General features: G+C 40.7%; 1 protein-coding gene across 3 annotated transcripts in view; it reads left to right on the top strand.

Annotated features, from left to right (window-relative positions):
• Nucleotides 1-15,306, top strand: part of SPECC1L (sperm antigen with calponin homology and coiled-coil domains 1 like) — a 101,187-nt gene that overhangs the window by 58,968 nt on the left and 26,913 nt on the right. For all 3 annotated transcript variants that reach the window (XM_050924457.1, XM_050924458.1, XM_050924459.1), the window contains 3 exons: nt 2,170-2,253; nt 4,159-4,315; nt 13,553-13,655. In XM_050924457.1, coding sequence (XP_050780414.1) covers nt 2,170-2,253; nt 4,159-4,315; nt 13,553-13,655 — 344 coding nt within the window. The remainder of the gene's footprint in view (nt 1-2,169; nt 2,254-4,158; nt 4,316-13,552; nt 13,656-15,306) is intronic.

Consider the following 15,306-nt stretch of genomic DNA (forward strand, 5'->3'; position numbering starts at 1 on the left):
TGGCACTCATGACATGAAGTCATGCTGCTTTGTCCCAGAGGACTATCCAAAGTCTTAAAAAGAGGACATTTGTATGTACTTATTGTATTATTGTCCATGGTTTCAAGATTAAAAATACAGGGTACGCTAGCACATGCAAATGAATTAAATTTTCTTTGCTATGTTATCAGTATTCAAGAAATGGTGCTTTGACAGCAAGACAGAAAACTGAATTAAGTTAACAAGTGTTGATATCTCTATTTCCTAATAGTTCCCTGTTCTGGTAACTTTGTTTTGTCTGTCAAACTCTGTTCACAATGTGCCCTTCCTGTAAGAATGAATTGTTTTCGTGTGCTGGGTGTAACTGTCTGATTTATGCCTGTTTGGGAGCTTTTTGTAGATGTTTTCTCAAGATAATCCCCATATGACTCCAAGCGGTATATTTCCTCTTTAATGATGTCTATATATGCCAGACTTCTTTCTGTACTTTTGTTGAATGCATATTGGGGTTATTTGCTTAGTAAAGTGGGGGTTTTAATTTTAGAATACTTCAATTTTTTTAAGTAAAATTGAAATGCCTTACCAAGTAAATGATTTAGCATCTTAAATTGTTGTAACAGAGTACATAGGTAGACATAAGCATTAGAAATATATACATTCTCAAAGTAATCTGAAAGGCTTGTTGCCTGCCAGGACCTGTGTTCAGAGTTCTTTGTTTCTCCTGCAAGAGTTAATAACCTTAATATATTAAGTGCTCATAAGGGCAGCTGCATTCTTTACATTGTTTTATGTGTTTAATATAATCAACTTGTACCAGAGAGAGGCAAAATTCTGAACACTAGGCATGATAGGTAAGAAATCTGTTTACTTTTTAAATGTATATATTTGTATTTTTTACATCTGTCTGTGTTGCTCATATACCAATTTCTGTTAATGAATTAGGTTGATTTATATTTTTTTAGCATTTCTATTTTTTCTTCAAAAAATTACTGCTTCTTTGGATTTTGTGTACTTATTAACTATATATTGCTATATAACTCTTTAAGCAGGTGTCTTTTGTGTACTCATTATTTTAAAGAATTTGATTTAAAATTATTTTTTAAACTAAAAGTTAGATCAAAATGTGTCTTATGTTTATACAAAATCCATTTTATTGCTAGATTTATCTTTTTAAGAAATTAATTTTTCGTTGACTTCCAGTGTGCAGAAGTAATCTTTCATCATTTTAGCATTTAAAGCAGTTTCTTACTATTATGCTTGGAATGATAAAAGATTGTTACAACAACGATGGATTTGAACTCCATAGATAGGGCCCTATCAAATTCACAGTCCATTTTAGTCCATTTTGTGGTAATAAGATTTTAAAAATCGCTAATTTCATTATTTCAGATATTTACATCTGAAATTTCAGTGTTGTAATTGTAGGGGTCCTGACCCAAAAAGGAGTTGGGGTGGGTCACAAGTTTACTGTAAGGGGGTTGTGATACTGCTACCCTTACTTTTGCACTGCTGTTGGTGGGTGCTGCTTTCAGAGCTGGGCGCCTGGCCAACAGTGACTACTCTCTGGCCGCCAAGCTCTGAAGGCAGCCCAGAAAGTAAGGATGGCAATATTGTGACCCTCCCCCACAAAAAAAAACAAAAAACTTTGCAAACCCTCCCTTCCCCCCACACAACCCCGTTTTGGGTAGGACGTCCAGTTTGAGAAATGCTGGTCTCCCCCATGAAATCTGTGTAGTGCAGGGTAAAAACACACAAAAGACCAGATTTCATGGTCCGGGACGTGTTTTTCATGCCTGGGAATTTGGTAGGGCCCTGTCCATAGAGGATGACAGTAATCTACTTTAGTAGCACCTCCGTCTGCCTGACTTACGGAGTAGTTTTGACATGTGCAAAGATGGAGTTTCTTGCCCAGCCTTGTGTTTACGAGTTTCGTTATAGCAAATCATGGCAGCAGTCTACTAAGGAGTGTTGCGGGGGGATGGTTAGGATGGCTCCATGGTGAACTTTATGGTAACAGACAAACTTTCGGCCTCCTTCTAAGCAGACATATATACTCGGTTATCTGTCATGGTAAGCTAGATGAACCGATTTTATAATTCATAAATGATTATCACGGTCTCCGCACTGATCACATCCCTACAACTGAAATCTGCATTAGTGTTGCATCTGTTTTTTTTTTCTCCTGAGCAGAACATTTGTTGAGAACTTCCTCTACCAGCAGACCAGCGTCATTGCCAAGAGTACCTGCCATGGAAAGTGCCAAATCTATTTCAGGTAATAACATGTATCTAGTTGCCTGATGAAAACAGGAACCGTCTGTTTTCAGTCCTGTGGTTACATGCCCAGTCTACTATTTTAAAAGAGAATTTCTGTCTTCCGACTGATAGATTCTACAACCACTTATCAATTGATATATGCAAGCAGCACTTGCTTGTTTGGAATTGTTTACTTTTAAATGTGAAAATGTAATCTTGCCTTTGTACTTGAAAATAACATAAAAGCCCTTGATAAAACATTCCGACCTATTAGATCAAACAGAACTGAGGAGCTTAACTCTGTGGAACAATTTCCTCCTATGGCATATTTTAATAGTTGTGTGTATACACTAGAACCAAGATTCATACGTGACTCATCTTCAGCCATCCAGGAAATGGGTATTGCTCTATAACCTTTCTTCTCAATGTTGCACAGAATTTTGACTTGCAAGTTACACAGAAATGTATGTTAAAAAACCTTTATCCAAAAGGTAAAAGGTAAAAACTGTTAAGTGATAAAACAATGGCAGTACACTTGTAATTAATCATTTTTAAAAGATGCTTCCAAAACTGAAAATATTTACATGAGCCACCAGTATCAGTGTCATTTAATTTATATAGAAAGTCGAGTCCATGCTAATTTCAAGTAAAAAAAATAAAATAAAAAAAACCCCAAACCATAGATTTAATAAAAACAAACCAAAGTCCAGTATAAAACCATAAACCTATTTCTAAATCCAATGGATATTTTTAAACAAATCTTCCCATGCAATATGTGCAGCACATACGTTGCAGCACTGAGAACCTGGAAGTGGTTCAGAATACAAACAAAAAGTGGGTCTGAATATGTTCTTTTTACCATCCAAGTTGAGAGAGAGATGTTGAAAAGCAAGTAAATAGTATAAATGGTGAAAAGTAAATAGTATTTTTAAAGCTTTCACTCATGTGACATAGGTAAGAAAATGTATTTAAATGAGGATTTTCAAATGTCTTTTAACCATCCAAAAGAGTGATATTTTGTAATTTTTATTTTAATGTCTTCCTAATTTACTGTGTAATGTATTTATAAATTAACGTAGTCCCTGATACCTGTAGAAATTAAATCTCTCTGGAAGTATTTGGAGCATTTTGTATTTTTCTGTCTTGCACAGATGCAATCAGTAGCTTATTTGCAGGTTTAGGAAGCAAAACTCAGCTTTGCCTACATTTATTTAACTAGAAAGGTCTCTATATAGAGGAAGAATATGCTACTACACAGCCATTCTGAGTTTTGACATACGTTCAGGTTGTGGTGTTGGTACCAGCAGGTGTAACACAAACTGTTTGCCCTGTGGTAAATCATTATAGCTTTTTTCTGTATAAAGTCACATATTATCTTGGTCACTTCATAATTAAAATCTTCATCAGGCAAACTTAATGACAGTCCATACTGTTCCAGGGTGTTACATGGGTACTTTTCATTGTTAATAAGAATCTTCCTCTGACTACTGATAAGGTCAGCCGTCAAGCTCATAGGATTCCTTCTTCACATCATCTGACAACTTTCACTCAGGTGCCTGTTTTATTTTAGTGAACTTTTAATATTTGAACAAATTATAAAAAAACCAAAATTCTAACATCATAACTACTTTTGCACGGACCGTAAGAAAATGTAATAGTTTGGTTTTATATAATGTCTCCCTTACTCAAGACATTCCAAGACTGTTAGAGAGATGGCATAAAGACATCCACTCAGCAAATTGCCCTTGCTTCAGGTAAAATTTAATCCTACAAAACTTTGGTAATTTTATCAATTTACCCCTTTCCTAGGACGCTTCACTAAGGGTGAAATATATGAAGAATTACATGATACAAGCTTGTGTTTTTCTTCCTTTATTTGAGGTTATATATTTGGTTCTAGAGCTTTTGAATTTCCCCCATTCAGTGTCTAGACGAAGTAGTGAAGAAATCAAACGGGACATTAGTGCACCTGACGGAGCATCTTCAGCCTCTCTCATGGCAATGGGAACCACCTCACCACAACTCTCTCTCTCCTCCTCTCCTACAGCGTCTGTCACCCCTACAACACGAAATCGCATAAGGTACAACCCATTGTTACACAGCGTTTTTAAACCAGTATTAATTTCAGAGCTCTGAAACACCATATTATGCAAGCATAGAATTTAGTCCTAGCTTTAAACACCAACGTTTGACTGTTATTTTTGCAATAATGCTCTTCAGTAACCTCTGGAACTTCGCATAGACTGTTTGTAGCGCCATAAGGCATAGTGTCTTGGGAAGACAAGTCCCAGGCTACTTACGGCTTAATGGGTCAATATCCACACCTTAAAAATTCCACCAGGAAACCAACAGACAGCCAGGGCAGATCACTGAGCTTTGAAGTCATGTGTTTGTAGTGAGAAACTGCATTGAACAAGTGACCTGTAACATTCTGAACCAGCCTCAGTTTTGCGTTAATTTAAGATTTGGCTCCTATAGAGCGTGTGGCAAAGGTATAATTCATCCTACTGATGCTGATATTTGAATATGCTAGAAAGAACAGCAGTCTTTGTTTGTATGGTGGGATATCATGGGGAAAATATTCTTCACTTTTATAGTGTCTTCTATATAAGGACTCAAAACATTTTATAAATATCGAGTCTTATAACACACATGTGCTAAGTACATTTCACAGGTTGGGAAACTTGTCCACAGAGGTTAAATGACTTTCCCAAGATCACCTGACAGTAAAGCTTCTCATCGACAAATAAAGAAATAAATACATTATAACACTGAGAAATTGTTTGCAGCTCTGGACATTATCCAGAGCAATGATTTCACTGAGATTAGTTGAGGCGTACTACAGCATACCAGTCATTCATTGTGTGAAGTTCTATGGCTATGTACAGTTTGTCCATTTAATTTACAGATAATTTACAAATAACACTAAAGAAACAGACAGTTTATTGGCAATCCCACATTTCGATTTTGAGTAAGGGCAGGGGTGAAAGTAATATACAAGAGTTACCAGTACTGCCAGAGTCCTGAGGGCAGGGCGGGGCCTCATCCGGAAGAGGCGTGGCCTCTCAAGATTTAAAGGCCCTGGGGAACCAGCTGTGGCTGGGAGACCCAGGGCCTTTAAATCAGCCAGGGGCTCCCAGCTGCAGAGGTGGCTGGGAGCCCCCCGGGACTCAGGGGCAAATTAAAGGGCCCGGGATTTTGGCCGCCAGGGGGAACCCCGAGCTTTGTGGGGCTGGGGCAGGGATTTAAAGGGCCCAGACCCCCTGCCACTGAGGAAGGCCCGGAACCCTTTAAATCCTGGCCCCAGTCCAGCCGCCAGAGCCGTGGCCGGGATTCAGAGGGCTCTGGGCTACCTGCAGCCACGGGGAGCTTTGAGCCCTTTAAATCCCTGCCCCAGCCCAGCCCACCGGAGCTGTGGCTGGAATTCAAAGGGCTCTGGGCTGCCCGCAGCCGCAGGGAGCTTTGAGCCCTTTAAATCCTCGCCCCAGCCCAGCTGCTGGAGCCACGGGCAGCCCAGAGCCCTTTCAGTCCCCGCGGTGGAAGTCAATGCGGTCCAACATGGCATACTGGTTCTTGCCAGTACGCTGTACCAGACTGGACCGGCTTACTTTCACCTCTGACTGTATGCATGTGTGTGTGTATGAGTGTGTCACAAACAATGAAGCTGCAGCCTGCCACCGACAGCAGCGACCCCAGCAACCGGCCCCTGTGGGCTGCTGCCTGCAGAGAGCCAGCACGTGCCACTGGGCTGCATCTGCCAAGGAGTAAATAACGAAGACAAAAACCACAACCAACCAGCCAGGGAGGGAGCCGGGCGGGAGGGAGGAGGGGGGAAGGGAGGGGAAGTCAGGGGTGAATGAGGGACAACTGGAATAGCCTTCATGAAATATACAAGATATTTAGAGAAAGTTTTGTCAATTTCAGCCTCTGCACTCTGCAGGCAGGACAAAACAAAAAGAGATCTGAGATTGTACCCTATGTCCTAAGGACATTTCAGGTATTTAAATCAATATATAAAGAGGGTGGATTGGAATGAAAACTACTATTTCTTTCAAAGGAGGCACAATAATTTCCCTGACTATTCAGTTTTCCCCTCCAATCCCTTTGTGGTTTTGTCTATGGAGGCTATTTGCTTTCCCTGTGAATCTTTAGTTGCTTTAGCAAAATTGCTTTGCCCAAAATAAACCCTGATCATCATGACACATCTTTCCACCATGTTCTCTGTGTTTTTTGTTTTTGTTTTTTTTTAACAGTAACATTTCAAAGAGGGTCTGCAAATAGTTTGAACATCACAACCATGATCCTCTGCTGGAGAGGGAATGGGATAGATTTGAACTTGGAAATGATTCCTGATTTTGATTGTGTTTAGGAGATCCTCTCATCCCGGGGGCAGAAAAGAACTGTCCCTGCCATGTTCACACACACCCAACAACAACTGATAGCAAAATTAACAAGGATGCCAGAAACGGCTCCTAACTGTGGGCACTGAACTGCACAGGGAACAGCTGAGTTTAAACTGTTCTTTTGCAGGCAGCAACAGCAGGCATCTCAGCCAGTGTCTCTATTGAAAGCTAGAGCCTAGAGGAGAACCCCTGCTGGGAGTAGGGGTTGGGGGAAGGAGAATGCAGAGCCTTGTCTGCAGTCTGACTGGAGGAGGGGGAGGGAGGAGCCGAGAAACCAATGTGACAGGGAGTTTTCCACTTCCACCTGCTTTTATTAGCTCTGGATTTAAGCTGTGCAGCCAAATGCTTGTATTTGTTGTGTATATTAGTATTGGAGAGATCCCCTCATCCCGGGGGCAGAAAAGGACTGCCCCTGTCATGGTCAAACTCACTCTCCCCTCGACCCCCTCCCCCCAGCTACTGTGAGTGAAATTAACAAGGATGCCAGAAACCTAGGCCTGGGGGCTGAACCATCAGGGAACAGCTGAGTTTAAACTATTTTTATGCAGGGAGCAGGCTTCTCTCTCCCTCCCTCAGTCAGTCTCCTTTTCTTACCGGTCCTCTGTACCAGCCCGTACCAGCTTACTTTCACCTCTGAGTAAGGGTAAAAATTTCACTAACGTTTCTACACGAATCTTAAAGTCTGAAGATTTATACCTGCACTGTTTGCAGAGCAAAGGTTGCAATGAAAGAATGCAATTATGAATGAGGTATAGATGGAGAATGGCCATCACAATAGCACAACTGCTCTCTGTAAGTATGAAGTAGAGTGGTAGGCCCCGTAGGAAGAAAACCTGCTGCTATTAGAGCAGTGGAGGGACAGTACAGTAACTGCTCACTTAACGTTTTAGTTATGTTACTGAAAAATGCCACTTTTAAGTGAAACAATGTTAAGCAAATCCAATTTCCCAATAAGAATTAATGTAAATGGGGTGGTTAGGTTCCAGGGCAGCTTCCCCTACTCTGCAAGCACCAGGGGCGGGGGGCTCAACCCTCAGCCTGCCCACTCCACTCCTTCCCTCAAGCCCCTACCCTTGACCCACCTCTTCCCCCTTTACTTCGCATGCTGCGTCCTGGCTCCTCTCCCCTCCCCTTCCCTCCCTTCTAAATGCCACAAGCCAGCTGATTGCCCAGTTACGGAGGGAGGCGCGCTGAGTCCTCGCTCCTCCCTGCTCCCCCCTCCAAAACGCCGCAAGCTAGCTGATTGCCATGGTAAGGAGCTGGGAGGAGGAGGGGAAAGGCGCTGATCCGCGGGGTCTGCTGGCGGGTGGGAGGCACTGCGGGGACGTAAGGAGGCTGCCAGCTGTGGAGAAAGCAGGCAGCCAAACAATGCAAGAGTGGAGTATTGCACAACTTTAAATGAGTATGTTCCCTAATTGATCAGCAATGTAACAATGTTAAGCGGGATGACTTTAAGTGAGGAGTTACTGTACAATGAAAAATAATTGCCCCATGGGAATCCTCTTCAGAAGAGAACTTCTGTTGGGTTTTTAATATATTGTGTGTAGCTTGCAAAATTTTATTATAGGATGTAAAATAGGGATTTTAAGAAAATAAACCTTTGCAAAGATACACAATAACTGTGGGCAGACCCCTGGGCTCCAACTTGAAACCATAAATCAGTTCTTTGATTTGGAATATAGTTGGCCTAAGATATTCATTTTAAGATTTATATCAATCACAATCCATTTCTTTTTGTCTCCCTACAATTCATTTTCATTTGTTTCCTTCCACACTGTTCTCATAACAGTAAGAACTTGATATAAACCATGTGCCTTACTGGAATTTGGGAACTGGCTGTACAGTTCCCTCGTGGCTACCCAGCACGTTTAACCTGAAAAGAGAATTTTGACTCAGGTTTCTTATATGTTGTCACAAATCTTATAAGGAGCTATCTCATTCTTTTCTTATTTTATGGGGGCATTGCATAATCTTCATTCTAGTGTGAAAACACAAACTCCACAAGAATTAACTTAAGCACAAATGTGGGTTGCTAAAGCATGTGCTGATCTGGAGATATAAGAGAAAAGTTAATTCCTTAACACCCCAGTCTAGCAGCATAGAGTCATAGAAATGTAGGGCTGGAAGAGACCTCAAAGTAAAGCCTAGCCCCCTGCTTGCACTGAGACAGGACCAAGTAAACTTAGACCGTCCCTGACAGGTGTTTGTTTAACCTGTTCTTAAAAACCTCCAATGATGAGTATTCCATAGTCTCCCTTGGAAACCTATTCTAGAGTTTAACTACCTGCTAGTTAGAAGGGTTTTCCTAATATCTAACTTGAATTTCCTTTGCTGCAGATTAAGCCCATTACTTCTTATCCCACCTGCAGTTGCTCAACATATTTGAAGACTGTCAGGGGGTCCCACCTCAGTTGCTTTTCTCAAGACTAAACATGCTCAATAATTTAACCTTACCTCATAGGTCACGTTTTCTAAACCTTTTACATTTTTGTTGTTCTCCTCTGGACTCCATCAATATGTCCACATCTTTCCTAAAGTATAGCGCCCAGAATTGGACACAGTACTCTGGCTGAGGCCTCATCAGTGCAGAATAGAGTGAGATAGTTACCTCCTGTCTCTCATACACAACACTTCTGTTAATATACCCCAGAATGATATTGGCCTTTTTCGCAACTTCATCACATTGTTGCATCATATTCAATTTGTGATCCACTGTAACTCCCAGTACTTCCACCTAAGCATTATTCCCCATTTTGTAATTGGGCATTTGATTTTTCCTTCCTTAGTGAAGTACTTTGCACTTGTCTTTATTGAATTTCATCTTGTTGATTTCAGACCAGTTTTCCAATTGGTCAGGGTTGTTTTGAATTCTAATCCTGTCTTCTAAAGTGCTTGCAACCCCTCCCAGCTTGGTGTCATATGCAAGTTTTATAAGCATACTCTCCACTCTTATCCAGGACACTAATGAAAATATTGAATAGTACCAGACCCAGGACTGACCCCTGCGAGACTCCGCTAGATATGTCCTCCCTGTTTGACACTGAACCACTGATAACTGCACTTTGAGTATGGTCTTTCAGCCAGTTGTACAACCATTTTACAGTAATTCAGCTAGACCACTTTTCCTTAGTTTGCCTATCAAGTTAAATATGACCCAGTATTTGAGTCTGATTCTGTTCTTTTAGTTCTAAAATAAATAGTGTATATGAGAGAGTTGATTTTTTTTAGTACAACTCTTTGTGAGATTGACATTTATGTCTAAATATACTTGATTCTTTTCTTGTTTAGCATAAGTAGCTAACATTTCAAGGCACCCTTCACTTTTCAAGGGGCCACTTCACCTTGAATGGTCCCTTGAAATGTGTTAAATTCTTGTGCTAAACAATCTGTTCCACTTTGTATTTAGCTGTGACACTGAGTACCTTTCCCAAACCTGAAGAAGAGCTCTGTGTAGGCTTGAAAGATTGTCTCTCTCTCTCTCTCTCTCTCTCTCTCTCTCCAACATAAATTGGTCTAATAAAAGATGTATCTCACCCATCTTGTCTCTCTAATACCAATGTCTGGCACTGGAGGTGCCTGGTTCTGAACAACTTTGCATTAGGACTTGATATTACACTGACTATTCTAAGAAACTCTGATTTTTCTTAAATATTTAATTTGACATTGGAACATAATCTTGTTTCATCTGAAGCCAGAGTTCATTGAACTATTGCACAAAGTACATGGCATCTGGAATTAAATTAGATACTCAAGTCATGTAGAATAGTCATTTGTACTGGGGTATCAGTGCAAATGTGCAAAGAAATTCTGTGAAATTCAGATTTCAAGATTTTTTTTTCCCCAGCAACGCTTGTGAAATTGATGCATTTCAGGGGCTTGTCTACTGTAGCACTTCAGTGTAGATACTATGTCAATGAAAGAATTTGTCCATCTACCTCATGCTGTCTACACCAGGGATTTAGGTCAGTATAGCTACTTCTCTCAGGGATGTAGATTTTTCACACCAGATGTAGCTGTACTGATATGTATCAGAGGGGTAGCCATGTTAGTCTGGATCTGTAAAAGCAGCAAAGAATCCTGTGGCACCTTACAGACTGACAGACGTTTTGGAGCATGAGCTTTCGTGGGTGAATACCCACTTCCTCAGATGCATCTGAGGAAGTGGGTATTCACCCATGAAAGCTCATGCTCCAAAACGTCTGTTAGTCTGTAAGGTGCCACAGGATTCTTTGCTGCCTGTACTGATATAAAATTCTAGTGTAAACCAAGATGAAATTCGATATGTCTGCAGAAGTTCCACTGAACACTATTTCCTGTTGAGGTTGAAATGGCTGGTCCTAAAGAACATAGAGCCAAGGATTAAGTAATTAGTATGAACTAGCTGTGTTTGAAAGGTGGGTGTCTAGAAGGCGTAATTTTTTGTACTACTGATGTGGGGATCTGAGAATCTTATTTAAATATGCATAGAATTATTTAAAAATAATCCTCCTTTACCATGCAGAGTATTAGCTAGCCATAGCATTATTTTTCTTCTAAATAGAGAACATTAGGATTAACTGCAAAATCTTTTGATATAGCCCTACCTCTGCTCATTACGCTACTTAGAATGCATAACACCTCAGAGAATCATAGAAGATTAGGGTTGGAAGACACCTCAGGAGGTCATCTAGTCCAACCCCCTGCTCAAAGCAGGGCCAACCCCAACTAAATCATCCCAGCCAGGTCTTTGTCAAGCCAGGTCTTAAAACCTCTAAGGATGGAGATTCTACCACCTCCTTAGGTAACCCATTGTAGTGCTTCACCACCCTCCTAGTGAAATAGTTTTTCCTAATATCAAACCTAGACCTCCCCCACTCCAACTTGAGACCATTGCTCCTTGTTCTGTCATCTGCCACCACTAAGAACAGCTTAGCTCCATCCTCCTTGGAACCCCCTTCAGTTTCTTGAAGGCTGCTATCAAATCCCCACTCACTTCTCTCTTCTGCAGACTAAATAAGCCCAGTTCCCTCATCCTTTCCTCATAAATCATGTGTCCCAGTCCCCTAGTCATTTTTTGTTGCCCCCCACTGAACACTCTCCACATCCTTTCTGTAGTGGCAGGCCCAAAACTGGACCCAATGCTCCAGATGTGGCCTCACCAGTGCTGAATAGAAGGGAATAATCACTTCCTTCAATCTGCTGGCAATGCTCTTACATTACAGCATGATATGCCGTTAGCCTTCTTGTCAACAAAGGCACACTGCTGACTCATATCCGGCTTCTCGTCCACTGTAAATCCTCAGATTCTTTTCTGCAGAACTGCTGCTTAGCCAATCAGCCCCCAGCCTGTAGCCGTACATGAGATTCGTCCATCCTAAGTGCAGGCTCTGCTCTTGTCCTTGTTGAACCTCCTCAGATTTCTTTTGGCCCAATCCTCCCAATTTATCTAGGTCACTTGGGACCCTATCCCTACCGTCTTGCATATCTACCTCTCCTCCCATCTTAGTGTCATCCACAAACTTGCTGAGGGTGCAGTCCATCCCATCATCCAAATCATTTAATGAAGATGTTGAACAAAACCAGCCCCAGGACAGACCGCTGGGGCACTCTACCGGCTGCCAACTAGACATCAAGCCGTTGACCACTACCCGTTGAGCCTGACGAGCTAGCAAGAATACTGTGGAAGATCATATCAAAAGCTTTGCTAAAGTCAAGATATATCACGTCCACCGTTTTTCCCCATATCCACAGAGCCACTTATCTCATCATAGAAGGCAGTTAGGTTGGTCAGGCATGACTTGCCCTTGGTGAATCCACGTTGACTGTTCCTGATCACCGTCCTCTCCTCCAAGTGCTTCAAAATGGATTCCTTGAGGACCTACTCAATTATGTTTCTACCTAGCCCTTTTAGTTGCATACGAGACCTTTTATTACAGGAAGACTTACTGCAACTACAGAAATGTTAATTTCAGTAATAACACTATTAATGTAGCAGTTTTTATTTTGAGTTATGTGTTTTTTAGTCTAATAAAACTGACATTTATAATTCAAAATTATCATGAAAACATACCAGCCCAGGAACCGTTTTTCCTCCTGACCTTTATCATAAGGAAAAAATGAATGTTTCCTTTCATCCCAAAAAACCCTCCCTCCCTCTCTCTGGGTGAATGGGCAAACTCAGTTTTTCTAGGCTTTCAGTATCCTTAGTTGTCTTGTTCATAAATATACCAAAAATTATGCATTACTTATGGGCCTATATCTATAATAGCGTGTACTGGGAATTGGACACCATTCCATTACAAGTGAGGTAAATAATAAATATTGTCTTCATATAAAGTAGACCAGTGAGCATGTCCCTCCTCCTGAAAGGTCCAGATCTTGAGACAAACAGTCTGTTAGCAGTAACTGAGTGCTATTAATATTCAAATTTCTTGCTGTTTCAAGGTTACATTCCTATTCAGCCATGAGATGCAAAAGAGATACAATCAGTTTGTTTTAAAAGCCAAATTAAAGTTGTTTAAAATAGCTTATAGTGCAGGTGGGTTGTAGTGTAGTCTAGCACATCAGCTTAATATTATGAACTCTTAGAAAAAATCTTGTTTGTAAATACAGGTCTAGAAAGGAGGCTGTAATTTAAAATAAATTCATCCTAAAGTAAGTGGTTACTGACTAACACCAGTGGTGAAAACACTAAAAGGTCTTAATGCAGTCACAATCAGTGTTTTTGTCTGATCATTATACATAGTGATTGCCAGTGGAACAATTGATTTGATCCCACTTAACAGGGAAGATTTTGCAGGTTTAACTGGGTATATTCCTCCTTCAGACAGCATTTTGAGCCTCATTCTTCTCACTGGGATAGGTCCTCACTTTCCTAACAGTTATTGCAAAAAGTGGCATGATATCAAAACTTTACTGTTTTTCCTCTACTCTCAGGGAAGAAAGGAAAGACCCTTTATCTGCTCTTGCAAGGGAATATGGAGGTTCCAAAAGAAATGCCTTGCTGAAGTGGTGTCAGAAGAAAACCGAAGGATATCAGGTAACTGCAAAGCTGTTTAATGCTGCACACTCTTAACTACAACATATGAAAATCTGCCAAAGGCACAAACCAGACTGCTCCACAGTTCACTGCATAGATCGCAATGAAACTGGCATGTGCTGTACTTTCTTACAGGAACACATGCTACAAGTCCTAACCTAACTAGCATGAATAGTTAATTAGTCACTTTTCAGCACAGTGCAAATGTGGTGTTTTGTTTTGTTTTTTTGAGAGAGGCATCTTACCTTCCACTGAGGCACTTTTAAAACAGCTGTCATACATATTACACATTTGAAACTCAGATAAAGGAGTAATAATAATCCAGATATTCAGAGTTCGCTCTAGATTTTCATCTGACAAATGCAGCTGATGTAACACTTCTGAGTTTAAAAGTAAATTATTAGTAAGTAAGTAGTGAGGTTCTATGGGCTTGTCTATACTTAAAATGCACTCTGCTCTAACGCTTCATTGTAGACACTACCTATGCCAATGGGAGAGGTTCTCCATTGCGGTAGGTGATCCACCTCCCTGAGAGGCAGTAGTTATGTCAACGGAAGAATTCTTCTGTCAACCTTGCACTTTGTACATGGGGACTTGGATCAGCTTAATAATGCTGCTCAGGGGTGTGGACTTTTCACATCCCTGACTGACATAGCTAAACCAGCCTAATTTTGTACTGTAGGGTGGGCCTAGGTGTTGCTTATTTTTTGGAGATTGCATTGTTTCATATACACACTGTATTTGGCTTTTTACTGCATTTTCAGCTTTCTTTTCAATTAGTCCTAATGTTATCAGAACCTGAAACAACTGACAAGATAGTTCCCCACATTTCTCCTATGATTACATAATTTTTCAGAACAATAGAGGCTTCAGCAAATTGAACCAGGATGTTAAGAGTCTAGCCATGATGTATTTGTTTGGTTAATTGTATTGAAAGTGTTTTGAATTCCCAGCACAGGCCTCAGTTTAAAAACTTCACTCTTTCAGTAACTTGAAATTCACAACACAGGAGGAAGCTGAAAGCCACATAACAGGATGGTTGACCATCCATAGGAAAAGTCGTCTTTCAGTACAATAGAGTCTTGTGCTATAAACCCAAGGTGCCCCTCTTCCACTTCCTGTGGCACGTCTGTGATACCAAATTGTGCTATTTCTGAGTGTAAGTTTCTTTATGGAAGTGGTCCTTCCTCTTCACTTTTTTTGAAAGGCAGGATGTTAGATCTTTTTCTTTAAAGCCTGTAAGTCTAAATGGAAAAATATCTGAAGCTTGTTATCTCTAAATGAAAGATGCATCTGACAGCTTCCTTAATTTATCAGGACAAAGTTATAAAGTACTCAAGACCTTCCCTTCTCTGGCTGTGCACACAGACAAGGCCATCCTCTTGTTCACATTGACTAGCTGCTTATAGTCAATCTACATGGACCCTTGTAACCACTAACAGAAGGAGGGAGGGATGACACCTCATGTACTTGCCCTGACAGCTATTACGTGACTCTCTGCATGTGCTGCTGCTGCAGGATTATATCATTTCATGTCTCTGAGCTATATAAGCCTCTTTCTGAAGGAGCCAGACTAGTACTATTGGAATATATTAAGTTAACTATCACAGAAGAATGTATTTTGTTTAGACATCCACATTTATCACTTCTC

This window comes from Gopherus flavomarginatus, chromosome 15 (assembly GCF_025201925.1).
Source record: "Gopherus flavomarginatus isolate rGopFla2 chromosome 15, rGopFla2.mat.asm, whole genome shotgun sequence".
Taxonomy (NCBI): Eukaryota; Metazoa; Chordata; order Testudines; family Testudinidae; genus Gopherus; species Gopherus flavomarginatus.